Source organism: Rhinatrema bivittatum, chromosome 13 (assembly GCF_901001135.1).
Source record: "Rhinatrema bivittatum chromosome 13, aRhiBiv1.1, whole genome shotgun sequence".
Classification (NCBI taxonomy): Eukaryota; Metazoa; Chordata; class Amphibia; order Gymnophiona; family Rhinatrematidae; genus Rhinatrema; species Rhinatrema bivittatum.
Window position 1 is genome coordinate 68,110,114 of NC_042627.1, and position 25,508 is coordinate 68,135,621.

At 40.5% G+C, this 25,508-nt stretch overlaps 1 protein-coding gene across 4 annotated transcripts in view; it reads left to right on the forward strand.

Annotated features, from left to right (window-relative positions):
• The first annotated feature begins 554 nt into the window (after positions 1-554).
• The window catches only part of RLBP1 (retinaldehyde binding protein 1), a 34,552-nt gene continuing 9,598 nt past the window's right edge, over positions 555-25,508 (forward strand). Inside the window, exons 1-5 of one of the 4 annotated variants that reach the window (XM_029575875.1) lie at positions 555-670; positions 1,761-1,828; positions 12,999-13,039; positions 13,489-13,617; positions 17,563-17,767. In XM_029575875.1, coding sequence (XP_029431735.1) covers positions 13,028-13,039; positions 13,489-13,617; positions 17,563-17,767 — 346 coding nt within the window. In that variant the 5' untranslated portion in view covers positions 555-670; positions 1,761-1,828; positions 12,999-13,027. Of the gene's footprint in view, positions 671-1,601; positions 1,829-12,966; positions 13,040-13,488; positions 13,618-17,562; positions 17,768-25,508 lie in introns of those variants that run through there. The other 3 variants (XM_029575874.1, XM_029575876.1, XM_029575877.1) reach the window with 3 other exon arrangements.

Here is a 25,508-nt window from a genome sequence, read left to right on the forward strand (position 1 = left end):
GAACGGGTTCCCATCCCACTCCTGGCAGTTAATGAGTTATGTGCAGACTGATTTATTGCTTTTGGTATATGAAATGCTTGATTATATTACATGTTATTCTCAGGGGAAAGGGAGGAGAAGGTTCTTCCTCTATCATTTTTTTTTTTTTCATTTTATCATTACTTTCTGAGTTTTATTTCATTTAAAGAAAGGCACCTTGGCAAAAGCATGTTCAGCTGTACAAGGGAGATCAGACAGGTAAAGAAATGCACAGGTTTCTGGCAATACAGTTTCAACAAGAGGTTTTTTGTTTGTTTTTTTTTTTTACTTTTAAACTTGCCAAATTACAGAGCAGGATCTTTTCTTCCTCCTTCTAATTAGGCATAGATAATTACCATTACCCATCCTGAGCTCTGAACTGGAATGCCCTTAGACATTTGCACTGCCCAAACCTATTTTATGACTGGAACTAGGCGCTGTGTACGGGGGGGGGGGGGGGGGGGTGTTGTACATATTTACTCCTTGATATTTGACAAGTTTGGGGATCAGGCGTGAGGAGAAGAAAATAGAATAAAGGTGCGGCTCCCTTTAAAACTGAAGGCTGCACTTGGACTTCTCTGACTTGTTCGCCTTCCAGTAAATCTTTTATGATTCAGCAATTCATTGCATCAACGCTGCTCACTAATCTAAGGTAAGCCGAAGCTGCCTTTCCGAGAATGATTGTTTATAAGTGATTTCGGTAATACGTGCTACAACCACAACTGAAGAGAGGTTAAAAAGGAGGCTCACCTGATTTGTCCTTAATGTCTGGCAGGGGAAACCCCCGCATGGTCCTTTGCCATGATTATGCCAGTACAGCGAACTTTGGCGAGCATCAAAAAGGGGTGCCTTGATCATCCTCAGGAGCCATCCTGATACATTACAAATACAACAGATGCATTTCTCTGGCTGGATGAGTGCTCCCTGATACTTCTAAAGTCAATTTACTATCATCCAAAGAAAGAAATGGCCAATGAGTACTGAAACGATTTGTTTATTTCATGGCACCCTTTGGAATAAGTCAGAATACTACTGATAGCAGGAAACAATAACTGCTTGTACCTGGTCCTGTTGCCTTGCAATCTCTAATCCCCAGATTCAGAACTGATATCAAGACTTAATTCACCCATTTAGAGCTGGAAAGGGGGCTGTGGTGAGTAATTATTTGCGAGAGTTGGCCAAATATTTTAGACTTCATCCTGAGCTTGTAAAAGTTGATCAAGGAGCTGGGAATAGGCCATTAATGAGCCTATAACAGGGCTTCCCAAACTAGGAGCCAGGACCCCACATGGGGTCGCAGAACCTTTAGATGGGCTCACAAGTACCTCAAAGGCCAGAACTCTTCAGGCACCAGCATTAGTAGAAGTCTGCATGGGACCTTTGAGCCAGCACAAAACCTACACCCTGACCTCTATGAGAATGAGATCTGATTGACTAAATGTTATACATTTTAAAAAGAAAAGAAAAAGATTAAGAAAAGAGGGAAATGGTTTGAGGAGATTTTTCATTCCTCCAAGGATTTTTAAGACTAGATTTCTTAGTTAAAGTGCTTCTCATAGTGTAAGTTGATAATTTATCTCAAAGACTGTATCGATATTACATTTCTGTGAGTTTTTTTGTTGAGATTAGGTCAAACTTTTAGATTTCCTTTCTTACATTTTTGTGTTGTTTGCTAATTGCTATAATTTAAATTTAGCTTTGACAGTAGTACAGCAGCTGATTCTGGTTCCATGCATGAACAGGTGACGTCATCACAAACCAAACCTGCCTCCATCTCCTGGAGCAGAAGTAACGGAAAGGAAATTATCAGGTAAGTCTTAATTTCTCCTTATATAGCACCCATTCATAAAGACTGATTTACAACAACAGTAAACATAAAATAAATAGTAAACGTGCTACATAAAATGCAATGCACAAAACGATGTCATTGGAAGAGGAGAATGACTGGGAGCCATTTCAGGTCTATGGCAAGACAATTGCACCTGAAAAGATATCTATGAGATTTACGTCAGCAGCTTTGGAAAGTTCTTTGGTTGGTCCAGTAAAATGTGACAGAGCCTGTGGAGACTGAATCCAGCTGTCTCAGCCACAGATGACTGGGATGGTGAGCAGAGAAAGCGGGATGAGCATTGGAAGGCACTTATGAGGTTTCCTGGATGAGAGTTCATAGTAACAGAATAGCATAGTTAATGATGGCAGCTAAAGATCAAAATGGTCCCTCCAGTCTGCCCAGCAAATTGCCCAGGATAATGACTGCTGCTCTATGCAGGCTACCCCCCACCCCTGCCTTCTGTCAAGGGCAGCATCACTGGGGGCAGTAAAGTTCCCGCTCCATCTAACCGCCTGGACATCCCTTCCCTTTTTCCTCAAGAGACCTCCAATCTTCTCAGGGCTCTGGTTCCAGCAGTTATCAGAATTTAAACAAAAAGAAGGAAAAACAGAACAAAACCAAAAAAAGGTTAGGCTCCATCAGAGAAAGAAAAAAGCCTCCCGAGTTCCTCCTGAACCATTTTACTGTAGTTAAGTTCCTTCTTGGGCAGGAGCGATCCCCGATCCCTCCAGCCTTGCTGGTGAAATGCTTAAGCAATGGCACTGGCAGACCAAGGCCGGCATCATTGTTAATTTCTTTTCCTGTCAAAATGGCGTACGTTACTAACAATGAATTAGTGAACACAACATCTGATAAAGCAGCTGTGCATTACTCTACATGCATCTCTTTTTTGTTGGTATTCATCCTAACTGCAATTGCGTGGAGGCTTGACCTTGTGCGAATTCTTTGTTGGCCTTGTTGTTATGTGTCAGTCTACTTAGCACCTCAGTATGTTTCCGTATGTCAAACAATTGAACATAAGAAAAGAAACCCCTGAGAAATTATTAAAAGCCAATTAAAATAAGGAAAATCAGCCTCGGTAATTATAAAAGAGATTAGACCATGGCATCCATTGTAGTTCTTATTTCTGAAGTCTGAAAAGTTGCCCCAGTTAAGTCTAAGTACCAGAGGTGAGATACAAGTGTTTGTTTGCTATTCATAATTGTACTGGCAAGCAATGCAGAACAATGGAGTTATTATTCCCCATTTGTGACGCGTCCACCATTCCAAATCTATGACACAGGGAGCAAGCATTAGCAGCGGAAAGCTCTGTGTTACAAGGGTGCTATTTAACAGAGGACAATGGCAGCCCCGTGCTCAGGAAATGAAGGCTTTTAAAGCAATGGATGTTGTAAGGCCATGAAGCCAGACACATCCCATTTGTGAAGAGTCCACCATTCCGATTCTATGACAGCAACCATCAGCACGGGAAAGTTCTGCATTACAAGGCTGCTATTTAATAGGGGAAAACAGCAGTCCTGTTTTTAGGAGACAAGGGCCTTTAAGGCAATGGATATTGTCTGTCCTTAAGGCCGGACATTTGGCATACTGCCACCTGGATCTCCCACTGCCACCTTAATCTTAACTTAATCAAGACAGACCTTGTCTTTCCCCCAAATCTGCTTCTCCTCTTCTCTCTTCTTCTGTCTCTGTGGGTGATATTCTCATCCACCTAGTTACTTCAGCCCATAACCTTGGGGTCTTCAGTGACGTCTGTCTGTCATCTACACATATCCAAAACACTGCTAAAACATGTCATTTCTTCCTCTACAATATCACTTATTCATTTATTTAAAATATTTATAGCCCACTACTCCATAGTTCAAAGAAACATAAATAATAAAACAAACATTATATCAACAAAATAAACCAACTTACATTGCACATTTTTCAGTGATAAAGCAAAAATACATTACAGGAAAATGTAACAATCAAAACATCTATTGGGGAGGGCTAATCAGGTCCTCATAAAATTGAGCCTTTGTCATGTAAGCATCAAATGCTAATTTAAAGAGGTGCAACTAATTTTGTAAAAATCGTTTTTGGCTCTGGAATGTTGCGGAGAGAGAGCAGTAGAGCGTTCCATAGTAAGAGGCCAGCCACTGAGAGAGACCATTCCCTGGGCTTGTCGAGATGCACCATTTTAAATGAAGGAATATCCAGGAGGCCCTGGTTGGTCATCCTTAATGTATGTGAGGATTCGAATCTCTTCTCCTCTTTGCCACAGCCGTGCGTGGCCCCACATGGCTCTTGCCCCCTAATGGTTGGCACCCTAAGCCCAGGCCTAGCTCGCCCAGTGCTTCCGCTGGCCCTGATGACAGCACTGGGGTTATGTGTTCTCATAATGGAGTACCTGTTAGCACCTGGCTCCTGAATTATGGATCAGTTGGCGTGGTCCAATTGCAATTGAGGGTAACCCAACATAAAGAGAATTGCAGTAATCCAAATGTTAGAATAATAGACACTGAAGCGCAGTCCGAAAATCACATGGGTACAAGATTGGTTTTAAATGGCGGAGTAATTTAAGCTTAGCAAAGGATAGTTGCACTACATTTTTTATTTGCAAGTGCATGGATAACAGTTGATCTAGGGTAATTCCTACTTTTTTGAGACTTCTTTGAAATCTTAACCACTTCTCTGAAATAAATACATTTACCATAGACTCTTATTTGCCATGCTTGTCTGTCTTGACTAGACTGTATGCTCCATGTCTGTTATGTGCATCTATACAGTGCTGCATTCTTCTAGTAGTGGTTTAGAAATGATAAGCAGTAGAAATATTTGAGAGACTTATCTTGTGCATGCTTTTGATGGAGAAGAAAGCACCCTGTTCAGAGATTTGCAAGCAATCATTTGTTCTATGGCCCTCCATAGTGCTTATATAGATCTAGTGTTCACAGGCACTAAAAGTAATGTATAGCCATGGTGCTCCCCTATTTAAAGAAAGCAAAATAGATCATGACATATTGTTTAGTTGACCAACATTGTTAGGCAAGTGGACCCTTGTGCGGCGATGGGGCCACAATAACCACAGGCGGCCACACTCCTATAGCAACCGTCTCCCCTCCAGGTTGAGCCCTTGGGTTCTGACAGCCAGCAGTTCTTAGGAGGGTCCCTGGGGTCATCAAAAGGATTAGCATCCAAGTCCAAGCAAGAGTCGAGGCAGGTGGCAGACAGCGAAGGTCAGGTCCGAAGCAGAGGGTCAGGTCCAGGAGGCAGTCAGGAGAGTCAAGAGCCAGGCTGAGAACAAACCAAAGTCCAAGGAGGGACAGAGGGGAATCGGTATAAAGACAGGAACAGAATAGGACCAGGACCAAGACAGACCCCAGGGCGAGACAAACCAGGACACACTAGGACAGCCAGGAACGGAGCACAGGCAGACAAGGGTCAAGATAACAACGCACAGAGAATAGCAACACGCACTGAGAAAGGGAGCACTCAGAGGTCCTGTTGCCGAAGCAAGGGGCACCAGGCAGAGTGGGCTTAAATGCGGCAGGTGGGTGATGTCATCTCTATGTGATCCTGAGAGTTCCTGCCAAAGTGCATATGTTATGTGCATTCTTGAGCTCGCCCATGCCTGAGGGTGCAGTTGGCGGAGCTCTGCTGAGGGCGCGTGATGGTGGCACTCCATCCAGAGGCGGAGGCTGGGAGCCGGGGAGTTGAATGATTGGGAGGGAGGACCCGCAGGTCGCAGTTTCTAACAAACATATCGATTTTGTTACAAGAGCTTTTCCAAATGAAAAAATGTTCAGATCTGAGACCCAGTCTTGTGAAGAAGCATCCTCATAACATCGCTTTCTGGAACCTTGATTATGATCCAGTTCCTTTCCTTAATTCATTTCAGCGTGTGTCTCCATTTCTTTCCCATCTGGCATCCCAGTCACATCACCTCCTTAGCATTTGTCTTCAAGCCCAATTTACCCTCCTAGTGCTCAAATATGGAATGAGGGCACGCCCATGAACTCCTGCAGTCTGGATTCATAAGGAGGTCTGCGGTGGAGGAAATGCTCTTTCAGGGACTGGTGCCTTTTCTTGGATTGCTTCCTCCCCTGACCTAAGCAAACATTTGCAGTAACTTCTTATGTTTGAATCTTCAACAGTTTTCCTCAGAGAGGAGCAAGGTCGAGGCAGCTCTCCTTCCCAAAGAACGCAAGATTTAACTTCCCAGGCCTACAATGAGGATCAGAGTCTGGGGTCAAACTCACAATTCCCGCAGTTCAGGTTCTGGTCACCTTTGTTTCCACATCAGCTTTTCTAGGTATGGATGCTCTGCCCTTTTAGAATAAGTAGGAAACTATAACCTTGAGCAGAATGGGCTTTATTCAAAAAAGGATTATATTTTTGCTATTCTATGCCTATGGGTAAGGCTTCATTTAACTTTACGTGCCCCTACTTTTATCTGAAACTTAATCTGGTCCTGAGCATGGAAGCAATGCACACGAGACACAGAGTAAGTGATCAGATTCATGCTGTCCTCTTAATAGAAAAAATTAATTGTACAGGAATGGATCACTGAAGACCCAAAAAATGCTGGTTCTGGTGACCCCCCTACACCAATGGTTTAATAGTACATTGTCCCTGTAGTGGATTATTCATGAATAATTTCCCCTTCTTGTTTGTCCTCTTTTCTCATTTGCCTCTTGTTTTCTTTTTTCTCTTTCTACCCTGCCTTTCATCCCTTCTCCCTTTTTCTCTCTCTTTCTCAGCTTTTTGCAGTCCCTCTTTTCAGAGTCCGGTGTCCTTCCAGATTATCGTAATCTTTGAACTGCAGGAGTGTGGAGAATTCAGACCCTTAAATCCAACCTCCGTTACAAAACCTAGGCGAGCTGCTCACCGAGCACAAGCCCTATTAGCGCCAGCGGGGGCCTCCTCCTTCCCCTGTAATAAAAACGGGGCTAAGAATTAGGGAAAAGCCATCCTTCCTATCAGTGGATTGATTCTTTGTCTTCCATGTGGCTTAAGTGTCCAGGTTGAACCGCAGTCTGAAAAGGCGATGAAAGCCTTAGCCTGCAAAGGACTCGCCACTTATTGCCATTTCATGTTTTCCGTTCCTTGTCTCTTTTGGAATTAAACGAATCGCTATGCAGACATAAAAACGTTGATCTGCTCGTTCTTGATTACTATTATTTATTTTTTTTTAGCTCTTCCACAACGATCTGTTCTACTTTTCCTTACTTGAACAGCTCCAAGATGGATGGCTGTTGCTATGAGCCCTTTCTAATGCAAAACCTACTCTCTTCAATAAACACCCGGCACCCGAGCATGCCTCACTCATACTCATTTCAGGAAACCTTCCTGCCTCTAGGCTGCAAGCAAGAGGCTAACTATACCTTGTTCCTCTTCATCTAATGTTTCACCACTGTGATGAAGAATGAGTATCATGTTATATTGTAATGTGTCGACTGCAAGCATGAAAAAGGACGAATAAGAAAAAAACAGGCTTCACTGGAATTCCTGGACGCAGTCTGCAACCAGGTGAAATGTTCAGGTCTCATGAAGCTACGTGAAGCTACAGATCTTCAAGGTCCATCACCAACTTTCTCATCATAGATTCCCAGCCACCTCTAATCTCTAGATTGCATTTCTCTCATTACACTGTAGCCAGCATTCTACAAATACCAAATTCAGCCAACAGTATAACAATCCAATATTTAATGTTAGGTTCTTTTTTACATAACTACAGTATAGTTCTACTCCTTTCTGTATTGACCATTAAGTAACCCACAATTCAGGATGTTCTTTGCTCCTGGACCACATGCCTATCCTCAGAGCATAAGAACATAAGACCTGCCATACTGGGTCAGACAGAGTCCACCAATCCCAGTATCCTTTTTCCAGCAGTGGCCAAGCCAGGTCACAAGTACTTGGCAGGATCCCAAAGAGTAGATAGATCCCATATTGCTAATTCCCAGGGATAAGTAGTGGCTTTTCCCCAAGTCTATCTGGTTAATAGCAATTTATGGACTTCTCCAAGAACTTGTTCAAACCTTTTTTAAAACTAGCTGCCTTTACCACATCCTCTGGCAATGAATTCCAGAACTTAATTGTGAATTGAATGAAAAAGAATTTTCTCTGAATTTTGTATTTTTTTGAAAGAGTAAATAACAATTCACATATACCTGTTCTATTCCACTAATGATTTTATAGACCTCTATCGTATCTCTCTTTTCCAAGCTGAACAGCCTTAACCTCTTTAGCCTTTTCTCATAGGGGAGCCATTCCATCCCCTTTATCATTTTGATTACCCTTCTCTGTACTGTTTCCAGTTCAGCTATATCTTTTCTCAGAATTGTACACAGTACACCAGATATGGTTTCACCATGGAGTAATACAGAAGCATTATGATATTTGCTGTTTTAGTCTCCACACTTTTTCTAATAATTCTTAACATTGTTTGCTTTTTTGACAGCCACCCACACACTGAGCCAAGGATTTCAAAGTATTGTCCATGATGATGCCTATATCCTTTTTCTGGGTGGTAATAATCACATTGTGTAACTACAGTGTGGGTTACTTTTCCTTATGTGCATCACTTTGCACTTGTCCACATTAAATTTCATCTGCCATTGGATGCCCAGTCTCACAAGGTCTTCATGCAATTTCTCACAATCCACTTGTGATTTCATTACTCGGAATAATTTTGTATCATCTGCAAATCTAATCACCTCACTCTTCATTGTTTTCCAGATCATTTATAAATATATTAAAAAGCACTGGTTCAAGTACAGATCCCTGAGGCACTCCACTGTTTACCTTTGTTCACTGTGAAAACTGACCATTGTCCTACTATTTATTTCCTGTCTTTTAACCAGTTTGCAATCCACAATAAGACATTGCAGTCCATTCCATTACTTTTTACTTTTCTCGGGAGTTTCTCAAGGGGGGAGGCTTTGGAAAATGTCTTCTGAAAATCCAAATACACTATATCCATTGGATCACCATTATCCACGTGTTTATTAACCCCTTCAAAAAATTGTAGCATATTGCTGAGGCAAGATTTCTTTTGTATAAATTCATGCTGGGTGATCATGCGTTTATATATGTTCTGTGATTTTAATCTTTAAAATAGTTTCTATGATTTAACCTATCATTGAAATCAGGCTCACCAGTCTATAGTTTCCCATATCACTCCTGCAGCCCTCTTTAAAGATCAGGGTTACATTGGCCACCCTCCAATCTTCAGGTACGATAGATGATTTTAATGATAAGTTACAAATTATTAGTAATAGATCTTCAATTTCACTTTTGAGTTCATTCAGAACTTTGGGGTGTAAACCATCTGGTTCAGGTGATTTACTACTCTTTAGTTTGTCAGTCTGCTCTATTACATCATCAAAGTTCCCCATGATTTGTTTCAGTTCTTCTGAATCATCACCAGTAAATACCATTTCTCTCCAACATCCTCCTCAGTAAACATAGAAACAAAGAATTCATTTAGTGTTTCCACTATGGCTTTGTCTTCCCTAAGTGCCCATTTAACCTCTTGATCATCTAACAGTCCAATGGACTCTCTCACAGGCTTTCTGCTTCAGATATATTTTTAAAAGTTTTTATTATGAGATTTTGCCTCTACGGCCAGCTTCTTTTCAAATTCTCTTTTTGCTTGTTTTATCAATGTTTTACATCTAATGTGCCAAAGCTTATGCTTTTTCTTATTTTATTCAGTTGGATCATTTTCCAATTTTTTAAAGACTTTTTTCAGCTAAAATAGCCTATATCACTTCACCTTTTAACCATGCCAGCAGTTGTTTGGCCTTCCTTTCATCTTTTCTAATACATGGAATATATCTGGTTTGGACTTCTAAGATGGTATTTTTAAACAGTGTCCATGCCTGATGTAACTAGGTACAGGATCACTTCCTGCTACACCAAGGAAATGTTCTCTGACCAGGTAACCTTGCCCCTCCAAGACAGTACAGGAGCTGCCAGACTGGAGTTGGGACTTGGCTACTATGTCCCTGAAGGTCTCCTCTCTGTCTTCCTCAGCTCCTCCAGGTCTGCCACTTCCAGAGATTGGACTCATTCTCTGAGAGCCAGCAGCGTTTTGCACTAGGTGTACACATGCTAGGCTCACCAACTGGTAAATAATCATACATGTGGCATTCGGTACAAAAGACTGGAAGGCTCCCATCTCATTGCTGGACTGCTGTTTGTGCATCTTAATACTGTAGTATTCTTAGTTAATTTAGATATTGATTTGTAAACTAAATACCAAATAAATGTAAATGATGTTAATGTTAATTTGGCAAAAGTCTGCAAGGGGACAATAATTAATAAAGGAAGGGTGACTCCCTTGTTTTAGATAAATCTTAGTTGATTTTTGTTGTGAAAATGTCTCTTGTCCTCTTAAATGGGACATGAGTCTATAAATCAAAGAATCTGCTTAGGGATGGGTGGAAGTTGAGGTGGATAGGAAGGAAAGAAAGACATACTTAGAATTACCTTTTTTTTTTTTCTTTAAATTTTAATCATACAAACATACTTTGAATTACCTACCTTTCTTTTCTTTTTAATCAGGCAGATACACTTATTTAATTACTGTTTTGACTATTGACAGGTTGCCACATTGCTATATTTTTAGGGTGGGTTTTGTTTTGTTGTTTTTACTGTATTATGCTTTAAATTCTTTTGAATTGTGCACAGGACCTTTCTGTGAGAATTAAGGAGAGGGTAGATAAGAGATGTGGGGAGCTAAGATATTGGCTTAGGTACGGCAAGTTAATTCTAAGTCTTCACCCGGAATGACAGGGGACCAAAAATGGGAGATGAGAGAACTAAGCTGGAAAAGGAGCTGATCCTTGCAGGCAGTCAGGCTTGGATGGCTGAAAGCAAAAACAAAATAGACAGGACAACTGGGCAGAGCGCTTGGACAGCTCGTCCTTATCTGCTGACACCTACTGCGCTACTGATTCATCAAGAGACACAAAATGGGAGAGAAACATTAGTGATCCAGGCAGTTAGAAGGATAAAATAATTGTTATCTGCCTATCAAGTCAAATTGATAGGACGCCATTAGCCAAGTGGCGGGACTGAGCAATGCAACCATGCACACTGTTAAGGTCTGGAATCCTGACAGCTATAAAGCCCCTCCATTTATTCTATGTGACAGAGACCCCTGCACACAAACCATGAGGTCCTCCCTCCACCGCCAGCATCTTCTCTTCTGTCTTTTGTCATTTTTAATGGGTTCTCCTGGCTGGGGGTTTTGTTGTTTTTGCTGACTTAATTAAACAGCCTGAATGAGTAATGCCTTGTGACATTCTAATCCGAACCCGGTGACTCTGCGGAGTTTTTTTCCCCCCTCTAAAGAAGTCTCATTTAACGTCCGTCTTTCTTTCTGTAAATCCATAACTTGGATCTTTGTCCTGGGCATCTCTACACGTTCTTTGCGGCTTGCTTGGCTCCCATCTTCTCAGGACAGTTTCTTACCATTGCTTGTTCACTTTCCCAGAGGTAAACGGTGAGTAAAAGAGCCCTTTTAACATTGTTCTAAATTAGTAATGGAATTAAAAAAAAAACCAAGCCTCAATCATGTAGCTCCATCGTTCCACTGTTTATGGCATTTAGAATATCAATAAAGAGTCCGATTCTGGAGGTAATAAATTACTAAAGATCTTCAGAAATAAAATGGATAAGTCTCTAAGGGGGCAATTTTTATAGACTTGCATGGGTGTTGGGCATGTAAAAATCCATAAATATGTGCGTCAGTGACCCCTGTGCACAGCAAATATTCAGAAAGGCGGGAGTAGCTGCATACGGACCCAGAGAAAGAGGGCATTTCAAGGGCATTCCATGGCATGGATTGGAAGGACCTGCATATTTACCTCTTTTATAAATGCAGGACACTTATAGAAACGCAGAAAGGTGATGGCAGGAAATGACCATATGGCCTTTCTGGTTTTTTTTTTACTTTTATATTTATTGATCATTTATAATAATTACAAAGCAATGAAATTTTGCACAGAAAACATGAAAGAAAAAACATATTACAGAGAAATACAATCATAGAAGAAAAACCATCATTTCAATTTAGACCATAAATTAGAATTTCGGGGGTGGGGGGAGGAGAGAAACTGAGGGGATCACCAGGAAAAATATAGAAAAATCCAGAAAAAAACCCAAAAATGTGATCTAATTACCTAGGAGCCTCATTTTGGGAAGAAGAAGACAAAAGCAATTTCCTAGAATCTATGAAAGTTGTTCAGGAGCAAAGAATATTTAACAATCAGCGCGGCGATGCAATCAGGGCCTCCCCCAGTTTTCTCCTAATCCGCTCCAATTAAGGAGAGAACTTCCCTACCCCCCTGCCTAACCTTCTTTCCCTTTCCCCTCTCCACCCCGACCCCTAACCCCTACCTACCTGTCCCAAATCTTTTTATTTCACTACTTACTGCTCCTCGGGAGCAGAAGTAGTGTCCACGTGCCGGCCGGCTGCCAGCGCATGTTTTCCTGGGACAGTGGCTAATGGCCGCTGCCCCGGCCTGGCCCCTCGGCCCACCCCTTTTTCAGGGCACGTAAACCCCGGTTTTTACGCACGTTGGCCTCTTAGCATACTTTAATGAATAGGCCCTAAGAATATTTGTTCTTCAGAGGTTAATTGCATTGATGATTTTGCATTAGGATATTTACAATATTTTATAGCATCATTCTTGCTATAATTTTAATTTATTGTTTGTAACTGGCTGTTCTTGCTTTATAAAAAAAAAAAAAACAAACGAATATTTCTAGGGATCTTTGTTTTTATTTTATTTTTCCTGGGAATTTCAATTTTATAACAAAGCAGTCAGTGGAAAAGTCTATCATATCATATTATATTTCAAAACCGCAGACTTGGATTTGGGTCTCATATAATGGAAGGTGTAAACTGGTCATCTGCACTGTCCTCGTGGCATATCGTCACTTTGTAGTGCTGGTGGGTGCTTCTCGTGGCTCTTGGGGACTCCTTAGTAAAAGATGTTATGGAATTAAAGAGCGGCTCAGCAAGTGCTACAGACCTGGTGAGAGCTGCTTGGTAAAAAAAAAAAAAAACCCAAAAAAACAAGAAAATGGGAGCAGAGCAAGCCTAGGGATGATGAACTGGCTTTTCAGTTTCTGTGTTTTGTGTTTCCAGCAGCTTTGTGTGGCGCTACGGGGTGCACCATGTCTACTGTCGTGAGTATTTCCTCGCTATTTCCCAAGCATTTAGAAAATTAATTCATAGCAGAAATAAGGATAAGAGGGACCCAAAGGATTCTTGCATTTTTGCAAAGGCATTGGAAATGTTTGGAAAACATTTGTAGCTTTCAGAACTTAAAAGGCAAGCACATCGTCTAAAGAAATTACTCAGATAATCCCATCTTTTGACTCTATGTTCAGTTTATTCCATAGATCCCCAAACTGGGGGAAATATGTGAAAAATAGATAAAAAATGATCTGTCAATTTGGAAAGCATGAGTGGGAGAGAACAAGCAGGAGGTATAAAGTGCAGTTAAGGAATCCCCTACAATTCCCATAAGGAACAAGTGTTCGCTAATGAAGGCTCCTTCAAGCACAGGCAGTTCCAATGAATAAGTTTAATAATTAAAATAAACTGGAGCCGTCAGAGGTTCTCTTCCTTGCAGGCTGGTACCTACCGCTTTGTGCCTGAGGAAGAACGGGCCCTGCGTACCAAGCTGGAGCGACTCACCACGAAGGACCACGGGCCAGTCTTTGGGAAATGTGACAAACTTCCTCCTCACACGGTTCAGAAGGTAAGGGAACCTGCTTACCTAATCCTTGCTTATCGTTGGTCAGAAGGAAGGGAGCGCTTGCGGTCCAGTCTCCAAGAAGTTCTCTTCTCTTCCAAGAGGACTGGAGAAGACTAACTGCTCAGTTTATAGGAACCGTCTGACAGTGCTATAATTTGGGTAGTAGCAGCCGTGGCAGTTTGGGGGGGGTCCCATGGAAGAAGAGGACCCACATGCAGCCATTGCCAGATCTTCCGACATGGACTCCTCTACTTTGGGTGCCCTTTCCGAAATTATCACTTGGGAGCCCTTAACTTAAATCGATGCCACTGGTTTATATGGATATAAAAAAATTAAGATTGAGGTAACTACCTTAAGGATAAATATTGGGGTTGCTGCCACACAATGCAGGTGCATTGGGCCCTGCCTATGAGAGCTTATGCAGCATCTCCCTCATATTTTGGCAAAAGAAAAGCAGCACTGTAGCCAAAGTTTCATTTCTTTTGTATTTCCTGCCTAAACTAAATGAATGGGACTTCCAGCTGTAGACTTGGCCAAGACAATGGTTAGTACAGTTGTTCCTTCTCAGGAATCAGTAGTCAGCGGCCGATGAAGCCGAAAGAAATGGTCATTGTCTCTGGACAGATTAGTGGGTATTATAACTTGCTGTTGCATCAGACCATCACTAAAGGACAAACCCACGCCCCCGACTATGAGGAAAAGGAAGCATCCTTTACTTTATGATAGATGGCAGACTCTAGCAGTATTATTGATAGCCAGCACATATTAGAAGGATGGGAGGACACCGTGCTAGACAAACCATAACCACGAAGGAAGTCTCGAAGTGGTTGTCTTAACGTGTTAGTCATGCAGAGAGTGCCTTCTAGGAGTCTGGGAACAATCAGAATTGCCAAGCCCCGCAGTGTCCCACTGGGAAAACGAAGCATAACATGGGACAGACTAATTTAAAGCTCGATTTGCAGATGCCTGACCTGCTTCCAATAATAGCGTTTCTATCTACAAACTGGAGGAGGTCTCGGAAGAGAAAGCACTAACTAATACGCAGACAAAGTAAAAAGCAGTGACCCATCGCTGTACCACTAAGAGGTCAATGTACTAAAGTTTGGTGATGTTTGCATAAACATTTACACACAAAAGCACTGTTAATATGCGTAATCGAGTTAATGCCATCTAACAGCGTATTTAATGGGCCTTCACGTTTGCAAACATCACCACAAAATCTTTGCAAAATAGATGAGTTGCAAAATCAGAAAAATCAGCTTTATGCCCATGAATGCAGAGTAAAATAACTTGTGGTAAATCGTATATTCATCAACAAAGACCCATTAGTGCGAGAAACTTAATGACTTTATGTTATAGTTAGTGCATGAATACTGAAGTTAACACAAGAAAAGTAACTCAAAGTGGATTGCATGTCATTAACATGAGCTGTTAACATGACCTAATTAACGTGTGCTAACAGCCCATGTAAATGCTCTCTAGTACGTTGGTTTCCAAGTTTGAAGTGCACTTTATAATGAGCAGGGCCGGATTTACAATGTAGGAGCCCATAAGCACTGGGGAAGGGCCCCTAGAAATCATTAAAGGGTGTGGGTTGAGGACGGGGGTTATCCCCCTTTCCCCTAGAAATCAAAGTGTGCAGGGCTCCGGCCCAGATCTTACCCTCCCCTCCAGGTCTCGCCCCTGCTCCCGCCCAGGCTTGCTGGAAGACGAAAGGGTTTCAGGCCTGGATGGCGGCAGCACTGGTCCTTGCCTCGGTCCAGGCTTGATCATGAGGCATTATTGCTAAACTGACAGTTGAGTGTTGCGCTTTAAGGCTTCAGACATCCCGGCAAGGGAGGTTTGTTGCAAGATAACGTGACGCCCCATACCGTGTTACCTTATTTCTAAAATGGAATCTTCCAAAAACCGATATCTATATTCTGAGGGAGATATCACAATGCTGAGCAGGGTGCAAACTGAGGGGAAATGAGGGGGGAACACAGTTTCCCTTGTTAACAGGAAAAAAAAAAATTGTTTGCCTGGTTAGGGAGAATTAGGATGGAGGATCTGCTCCAGCAATGATTACGTAAGTTTTAGAGCACAACCAAGGTTTCTGAGCCATAGAAGGAGCTGCACCAAAGAGCCTACTTGTTGCATGTGTAGAGCTAGGGAGCAGGCCAGATGAACTGGAGGGGAGAATTTGCAGTGTCCAGGCCCATAGACATCTCACTTCCCCACAATCAGGAATCCTTCATGCTTATCCTATGCCTCCTTGAATCTGTCACTTGTTTCTGCCTCTGTAAAGAAATATTTATTAATGTCACCCCTAAGTCTACCCCTTTGTAGCCTCATTCCGTAACCTCTTATTCTACAGCATTCTTTCCACTGAAAAAGTTTTGATTCTTGTGCATTATGATTGTTTGAAGGTTTTTGAATAGAACAAAAATAAAAGGGAATCAGTCTATCAATAAAGAACACGTTTAAAAATCAACTTTTCAGAAACATATTATCTCAAGTTGGGTATATTTTAGAGAACTATTGTATCTAGAATTTGAGATTTTGTATACATTATATTTTTGATTGGTGTTTGTATCCATGTTAGAGATGTTTGTACACTTTGTATTTTTGAAAGGTTTGTTGTTTGGAAATATGAGTATATTTTGAGAATATTGTATAGACTGAAATTAAGGGTACAAGTTGAGAATTTACACATGGTATCTTGGATTGCTTATTGTGAGAAATACCATTTATTTAATTGTTTTTATTTTTGTGTGGATGAGTTGAAATGTGCTGTGAGATTGGTGTGGATGCAAGGTATGTTTATTAACAAAAAATGTTTTAACTGAATGTTTGGCATTCTAATAGTCTGTGGTCCGAGGGGTGTGACGGTTTTTGACCCTTCAGTTATGTTTATTGTTAAAAAACCTGAGATAATGATTCACTTTTATTTTTGTTCTGTTTTACAATTCTTGGGAATTGTGCTATTGTCAGTACCTTCATTGTTTGTCTGCCTTTGAGGTTTTTGAATGTCTTTATCATATTCCCCGTCTGTCCCCTCCTCTAAAATATACATATTTAGGTTCTTAAGTCTCACTTCATAGGGCTTTTGATGTAGATGCTGTAACATTTTGGTACCTCTTCTCTGGGTATGGCCTCCAGAAATAGAACCAATATTCTAGGTGAGGTCTCACCAATGACTGTACAGGGGTAACATCACCTATTTTTTTCTGCTGGTTATGCTTCTCTCAATGCATGCTCTGCCTCTGGCCTGCACACTCTCACGCTGTTTTGCTACCCTTAAGATCATCAGACATGATCACATCAGTATCTTGCCTTCCTGCCAATTATGCACCGCTTCATTAGATTCTGAACATTTTTGCAGAATTGCAAAAAATTCACAAACATCTCAAGCTTTCTTAGATCACATTTCATTCTGTCTACTTTCTTAGGGGTAACACTGTAATAGTGACATCTGCCCAATTGCAATTTAATTAAATTGATAAAGGACTGATACAATAGGAACAAATTAATACTTTAAAATTAGAAAAGCTCATGGATTCTTGGTCACATGGTAGCAGATACAAAGAGGGATTGAATTAGTACCAATTTGGCAGTACCAATCACAGGTTTCAAAATTGACCTAATTCAACCTCTTTTTGGATCTACTAAAATTAGAAGACATGGTATAGGTGAATAAGTCAGAGGAAAATGTGTTGGCCTTAGGATATTTAAAATACCTACAAGGGTAGGATATTGAGGTACCAAACCGAGGTAAGATACTTCAAACCTGTTCAATTACTGCCAGTGGGAGAAAGGTTAGATCTGGCTGAATATCAAAACTATGAGCTTAATTTCAAAATCTGTATAGAATTTTCATCTTTGATCTCCTCAAGAGAGTTACTGTAAAGTAACTGTCATAGAAAGTGGGTCTAAAGCTACTGTTAAGGCTCATTGTCTGTTTCTCAGGCAAAAGATGAACTGAATGAGACAGAGGAGACCCGTGTGTCAGCTATCAAGGAGCTCAGAGAGCTGGTTCAGGAAAAAAGCAAAAACGGGGAAGACATCTGCAAAGCGGTGGCTGAGAACGTGAAGGACCAGGAGGACACGTTCTTTCTAAAGTTCATCCGTGCTCGAAAATTTGATATCAGCAGGTCTTATGAACTCCTGAAAGGTGGGGTGCTCAAACTTCTTAGGTTATTGTGCCCGAAAGTGAATGAATGGTACAATTAAGTACAGCCGGGTAAGATGTGAGCAGGAGCTTAACCTCCCCCTCCTCCATCCCAGCTCTGCTGATACACCTACAGGTGTGTGCAAAGGTTTAGGCAGCCCAATATTCTTCTGGCTTTAGCTATCACCTTGTCACATTGCTTCACCGTCTTCAGATCGCCAGACACTCTCACACCAAAGTCTCTCTCTTGTTCCGTGCACATCAGTGTTTCACTTCTCATCACATACAGCTCTTTTGGATTACCACATCCCGGATGCAGGACTCTGCACTTTTTGGCACTGAATCCCAGCTGCCAAATCTTTGACCATTCTTCAAGCTTTACTTTTCATTCTCTCTACTCCTTCAGGTGAGTCCACTCTGTTGCAGATCTTAGTATCATCTGCAAATAGACAAACTTTACCTTCTATCCCTTCCGCAAAGTCATTCACAAAAATACTGAACAGAGCTGGTCCCAAAACTGATCCTTGTGGCACTCTGCTTAACAATGATGTGCACAGACCAAGAGAGAGAGACCCTGGCGATCTGAAGGCGGTGAAGCAGTGTGACAAGGCGATAGCTAAAGCCAGAAGAATATTGGGCTGCATAGAGAGAGGAATATCGAGTAAGAAAAAGGAGGTGATAATCCCCTTGTACAGGTCCTTAGTGAGTCCTCACCTGGAGTATTATGTTCAGTTCTGGAGCCCGTATCTCAAAAAGGATAGAGACAGGATGGAGACAGTCCAGAGAAGTGCGACCAAAATGGTGTGGGGACGATATCAGAAGGCTTATGAGGAGAGGCTGAAGGAACTAAATATGTATATTTATTTATTTAAACAGTTTTATATACTGTTGCATGGACGAATCCATCTCAGTGGTTCACAATAAATCATAGTGTATAAAATAGGTGGAGAAATGGGAAAAATACAATTATTATATTATAAATATACATCTAAATTTAGATTACCAAAATAAACATAAAAAATAAAAAGCAAGAGTAAAAAGTTAAGACATTAAAATATATCGGCTCCTATGCTTATTTCTCATCTGCATACGCTTGCTGGAACAGCCATGTTTTTAGTTCTTTCCAAAATTGTCTCTTATCTGGCTCTAATCTCAGTTCTAGTGGCAACTTGTTCCAATATTTTGGACCCGCAATTGATATGGCGCGCTCTCTTACTTCACATAAGTGGGCTGATCTGATATTAGGAATTGTGAGTAGACCCTTATTTGATGATCTCAGTTCTCGTTGCGGTACGTGTAATCTTATTGTGGTATTCAACCAGTCTGACATTTCTCCATATAGGATTTTGTTAATAATATAGATTATTCTCTGTTCTATTGGCAACCAGTGGGTGCAAACCCTTCAAAACTGGTGTTATATGGTCTCTCTTTCTTGTGCCTGTCAGGATACGTGCCGCAGTATTCTGCAAAATTTGTATGGGGCGAAATGTAACTTTTGGTAGCCCAAGTAGCATCGGATTACAATAGTCTATTCCCATAAGTATCATTGCCTGTAGTACCATTCTAAAATTTTCTTGAGATAAAAATGGTTTAAGACATTTCAACATCATTAGTTTTCCAAATCCTTCTTTTACTTTCTTTGAAATATGTGCTTGACAATTTAATTCTGTATCTATATAAAAACCTAAGTTTCTCGTTACATTTTCTAACTTCATATTTTTGTTATCAGTATTCAGACTTAAAATTGGTTCATCATAGATCTTTTTCCTATCTAAAACAATAAAAACAGTTTTATCTAGGTTTAAAATGAGTTTCAGTTGTATCAGTAGCTGTCTAATAATTTCTAAGTACATTTTGATTAGTTTAAAAGTAGCGTCTAAATCTTTTTCAATCGGGATCAGAATCTGAATATCATCAGCATATACAAAATAATTCAAACCAAGACCTGTCAATAAATGACACAACAGAAGCAAATAAACATTGAACAGTGTAGCTGACAATGCTGAGCCCTGGGGAACCCCTGTGGGTAAATGTATAGTCTCTGAAGTACTATTATTTATTTTTACTGCAAAGGTCCTATTATCTAAAAAAGACATAAACCATTTTAGTGTTACGTCTGTCAACCCAATTTCTTCAAGTCTCATTAACAATATCTTGTGATCGACAGTGTCAAAGGCTGCTGACAGGTCCAGGAGCACAAGTAGATATCTCTTCCCACAATCGAAACCTCTAAGGACAGTATCAGTTAAGGACAGCAAAAGTGATTCAGTAAGATAGCTTTTCCGAAAGCCATGCTGCGAGGGAAATAGTACATTATTAGTTTCAAGATGTTCCATTAGCTGTTTATTCACCACCTTTTCAATCAGTTTAGCTACAAAAGTTGAAATTGAAATTGGTCTATAATTTTTAAAATTCGTGGCATCAAGATCATATTGTTTCAAAATCGGTCTCACTATAGCCTTTTTTAGTATATCATGAATACTCCCTTCATTTAGTAATTGGTTAACTAATATCATTAAAACGGGGGCTATTTCATTTAAACATTGTTTTAATGTAAGAGTGATAATAGCATCGCTGGGATGGTTTGCAGGGTTTAATTTCCTGCAAAAGAGGAGGTGCAAGGTAAATATGATACAGACTTTCAGACACCTGAAGGGTTTTAATGATTTACAAACTTTGAACCTTTTCTGTCAGAAAGGAATCAGTAGAACTAGGGGTCATGAAATGAAATTCCAGGGGAGACGACTTAGAACCAACGTCAGGAAATATTTCTTCATGGAGAGGGTGGTGGATGCTTGGAATACTCTTCTGGAGTAGATGGTGAAGAAGAAAACAGTCAACGAATTCAAAGGGGCATGGGATAAATACTGTGGATCCCTAAAGGCTAGAGGACAGTAATGAAGAAGATGGTGCATGGAGGTAACCTGCACGGAGTGGCAGTCATTACCCTTAACAGAAGGCATGGGGATTACTACCCTCAATCAATAGCCTTGATGATTTTGACAAAACTCCAACATTGCTCCCTGCTTTGATGTTGAATGGGAAGGGGAACTGGATACAGACAACAAACATGGGCCCTGGCTTTGTACTGTCTGGGGTACTGACATGCAGATATAAGGGGAAAAGCACACGTAGGCTTCTATGGCCAAATCCCAAAGCAAAACGTCAAGCAGCATTGTCTGAATTATCAAGAAGGCTCCTCGCCCAGTAAAAATATTGCTAGCAGTAATTTGTTATGAATTTGACAGTTGTTTGGTTTTCATTGATTGTAAATATTACTATTCTTATCATAAAGCTTGGGGGTAACTGCATGGAGCGGCAGTTACTACCCTTGAGAGAAACATGAAGGTCTGCTGCACAAAGTGGCAAATACTACCTTAAGAAGCTTCCTAGGGAGACTGGATGGGCCATCTACTGTCATTACTATGTTACTATGTTATATGTTAAGGGGTCAATTTAAGACCCACGCGATCGCATCCATGTGCACGTGGTTCCCAGTGTGCACACATGGACACAGTTATTTTATAGCATGCGTGCATTGGCATGCACGTGTTATAAAATATGATATCCACACGCACATGTGCAGGTGGATGGCCTCCTCCGCATGCAGAGGGGAAAATTTTTCTACACTATATCTTATGTGGTTGTGCTTGAACAGTTCAGTTTTAGTTTCATCAGTCTAGAGCACTTTGGCTTATCAGGGATTTTGTTTTGCATACTTTAGATGATGACTTTTGTGATAAGGTCATAGACAAGGTTTACTTTTGACAACTCTTCATGCAGATCATTGTTGTGGAAACAGTGTTGTACTGTGTACCTGTAGACAACTACTCCAGTGGAAACTACACTTTTCAGCAGGTCGTTTGCAATGCTTTATGGGGATTTTTTTTTTGGGGGGGGGGAGGTTGCAGATCTGATCTGTTTTCGGGCAATTCTATCAGAGATTTTCTTAGTCTTGCAGATCTTGCCTGACTTCAACAGTTCCATGTAACTTCCATTTCATAACAATGTTTCTGACAGTTGAAATTGCTAGCATGAAGCATTTACAGAGCATTTAATAATCTTCCTCTGCTTTGTAAGAGTGAATTATCTTTATTTTCAAATGTTCAGACATCTGTTTAGAAGAGTGCATCATTATCAAAAATGGACAACACAATAATCAATGTATTTTTTAAACCATGGATTTTGGCATCACCTGATTAATTGAATGCCAAATGAGTCAATCAATGTTTCGGGCCTTATTAACAACTTAAAAAAAAAAGTAATAATGAATCATCTGAAAGGGTGTCCAAACGTTTGCACCTGCCATATTTACTTTTTCATTAATTTCAATCTGTTAAAAACAGTAAATAAATAGTAATTTTACATTAAACATTGCAGACAGATATTGTGTTTGACTTTTTCAGCTTCTGTTTACTTAGAGATTCATTGAAATTTATAGTCTGGCCAGGGTTGCCTAAACATTTGCACACAGCTGTAAATCCTCAGCATCCCTGTTATTCTGGTCTTTGGAGTCTCGGGTAGAAATGGAAATTGTGTATTATTTTTGTGATAATATATCTATTATGATTTAGGATACAAACCTGAATTAATTTGTGACCACAGCTATAGCAATGTTAAACCTCCGGATTGGCCAAAACAATCTACCATCAGCCCCCCTCCTCTTCCCCTCACCCTCATGCCACCCACCCCTAATCCTTCTGCCCCACGCAGCATTCTCCAAACTTTTCTGCACCAATGGGAAAATGGGACATTCGTACTGCAATCCTTGCAGCTGCCATCATTTCTTTGACAGCAATAATCTAATAGTAACATGCTGTCAAGGCAATACTAGAAGCCACTGGGCCTGCAGTCAAAGTATATCATGATCTTGATGGCCTAGAGGATTTTGGAAGTTGCCTGGTGAGATAGTAGGGTTAGGGTTGGGATGATGGGAAGAGAGGAAGGGAAAGAGGAGGGGGCCAAGGTTAAGATATTTTAGCTAAACCTGGGGAGGGGGAGAGAAGGGGAGGAGTAGTGATTGGCCCCATTCAACATTAATTTTTGCAAAATATTTGCAAGGCCTTGAGGGTAAGGAGAGTATTGGGTTGGCAGAGCCAACATTTGTCTCACTCTGCTGGGGGATTAGGATGGCAGACCGCTCGGCTGCTTTTTTATTTTTTATTTTTAACATGCTCGCCATTTAACCTGCTATATCCTTTGAAACTAACCTCAGATATTCAAAAATAGCCAGTTAGGTTTCAAAGTTATCTGGGTAGATACATGTATCTCATTGAATATCCCTGATAACTTATCCAGCTAGCTTTAGCCAGATAAATTATCCATTTTCAATGTCTTTAAATATTGATCTTGATAAATAAAATTATTAGACTAGATGGGCCTAATGGTCCTTAGGAATCACTGTTTAGGACCTACGAGGCCAGATATATTTGGAAATCATCATCACTAGTTTTGGTAACAATTTACATTATTACAAAGCTTGGAGGTAAAACATGGGAGGACTAAATGTTAGATTATAAATGGTATCTTGTATGTTCATCTATTCAGGTTGTAGAGAAGCACTGGGCTAATCTACAAGGAACTGCAGTTACAAACCTAAACAGTACTGGTATGACTTCATCAGTTTTCCAAGAAGGCTAGGGCAACCAGCATGGAGTGACCATGATTAAACCCAAACATCAATTGTATTTATTTTATTTTTAAAACTTATATTCCACAGTTTACAACAAAACAGTGCTCACTGTGGAGTATAAAATGTAATGAACAGAGAATTTTACAAACACTACATATTGACTTAAAACACAATTAAATTAATCGGGAATAATATAAATAAAATATAAAATAATAGGCATATCATTCAAATGGTTCCCTAAATAAAATAGCCTTCAGCTGCTTTCTGACAACCTGTGCATCTTCCTCAACCCTTACTTCTACTGGCAGCAAGTTTCATAAAACTGATGGAACAACCAAAGAGAAGGGTCTAGAGGTCCTCTGAAGTCTTAAATTCTGCACCGTGGAACCTGCAATAGAGCTTGACACATTGAGCACGGTGGACGATAAGGAAATTACCACCCAAGTATATTTCTAAGACAACATGGGGAATCAGAACATAAACGTTTATGAGCTAACAGTAGCAATCGAAACTTTACCCTGTATTTAACCGGCAGCCAATGAAGACTTTTAAGAGCTGGCATAATACGTTCATTTTTTTCTTAAACCAATTAGCACTCAGACTGCTGCATGCTAGACAAGTTGGAGGACCCTTACAGTTTGTCTGGAACATAAGGAGGCCAGATGTTTTTGGAAAATAATCTTGCTCATTTTGGCAGCAGTATAGATTATTACCAAACTTGGACAGGGAAGGGGATTAAGTATTGGTACTTATAAGAATCAAAGATGACAAGGCCTGAAATGGCCCTACCAGTGGAATTGATGGAGGCCAGCATTGTGGCAGATTTTGGTTCATGCTTGGGACAATATGAAGGGCAGTCGTGGGAGTGTGAGGTCAGGTAGAAGACATGGTGGCCTGGAATGGTGTTGGTTTGCATATGGGAATTTGTATGCTTATCTACCTAGGGTGGTAGAAAATCAAAGGAAGAATCTGGATTGACCAATTAGCTTTTATCAGCCATCATTTGTTTTTCTTGTCAACAAGTTGTTTAAGACTGGATGCGTTGCTGATAGTTATATAGCACGCATAGAAGAGAAAAAGACAAGTACCTTCCTTTTGGTAATGACCAGTAGACAAAGGAGACAATGTGAAGTACATCTTGAGAGACAGAATTTTGAGGATAATGCAAGGTGTTAATGAATATAGGGATGTAATGCTTTGTGTAGGATCGGTTGCATAGATAATCAGAAGACGACTCCTGATGAATGCAAATTCATTTGTAATCTAAAAATATGTTCAACTGGGCCACATAAGAGACATAGCGAAAGAATCTAAGGTTGCCAACTGATAGTCTTATTCAGGAAAGATTCCTTCCATTGGTTTGTAATAGGGAAAAGTAATTTCTGAAGACCTTCAGATTCATAATCTTTATATAATTCAATGTTCATTCTCTAGGAGACACCCTAACTTTTCAGGAACCCTTCTTTCTCCCCCTCCCAGAAACAATAGATAGAAAAAAAGCATAAAGAGCAAAGACAACAAGAAAAAACATAGGACAGATGTATTTCCCTCTTTGTCCTCCTCCTCCTCCCTTCTCTACCCATGACCACACTCGATTTTTATACTGTATCAATTTCTTGGAAACACTTTAAATCTGAACTCTCTCCGTACAGTGGTCAGGTTGGGGGGAGGTCAGCAACATTATATAAATATACCCATATGCTATTTTTCAACTCTACTAGACATTACTGGAAGCAAGGGATAAGAAGGCGAGGTTGTGAAACTGAGCTTATAAAGAGCTTGCACACAGGAGCCACAAGGAGTAATAGAGTGCCTTTTCATGCTTTTAAAAACTGGTAAGCTGTAACGGTGATTCAAGAAGAGCTTCTTATCTTCATCTGTGTCTTTTCTCTCTCATGAAGCAAGTGCCCCAAGGTCATCCTGACCTCAGATTTCCAACATGATTGTATTGCATTAATAGGCAGGCTGCTTTTTATTAAATAGTCAGGCAGCCCTCTTTTACTTTAGGGCAGCTAACATTGAATTATTTTCATTTTAGCAACATCTGTCTTGCCTTCTAGATAGGTCAGTGCCCTCATGATTGGATTTCATCCTAACGGCAATACAAATCTA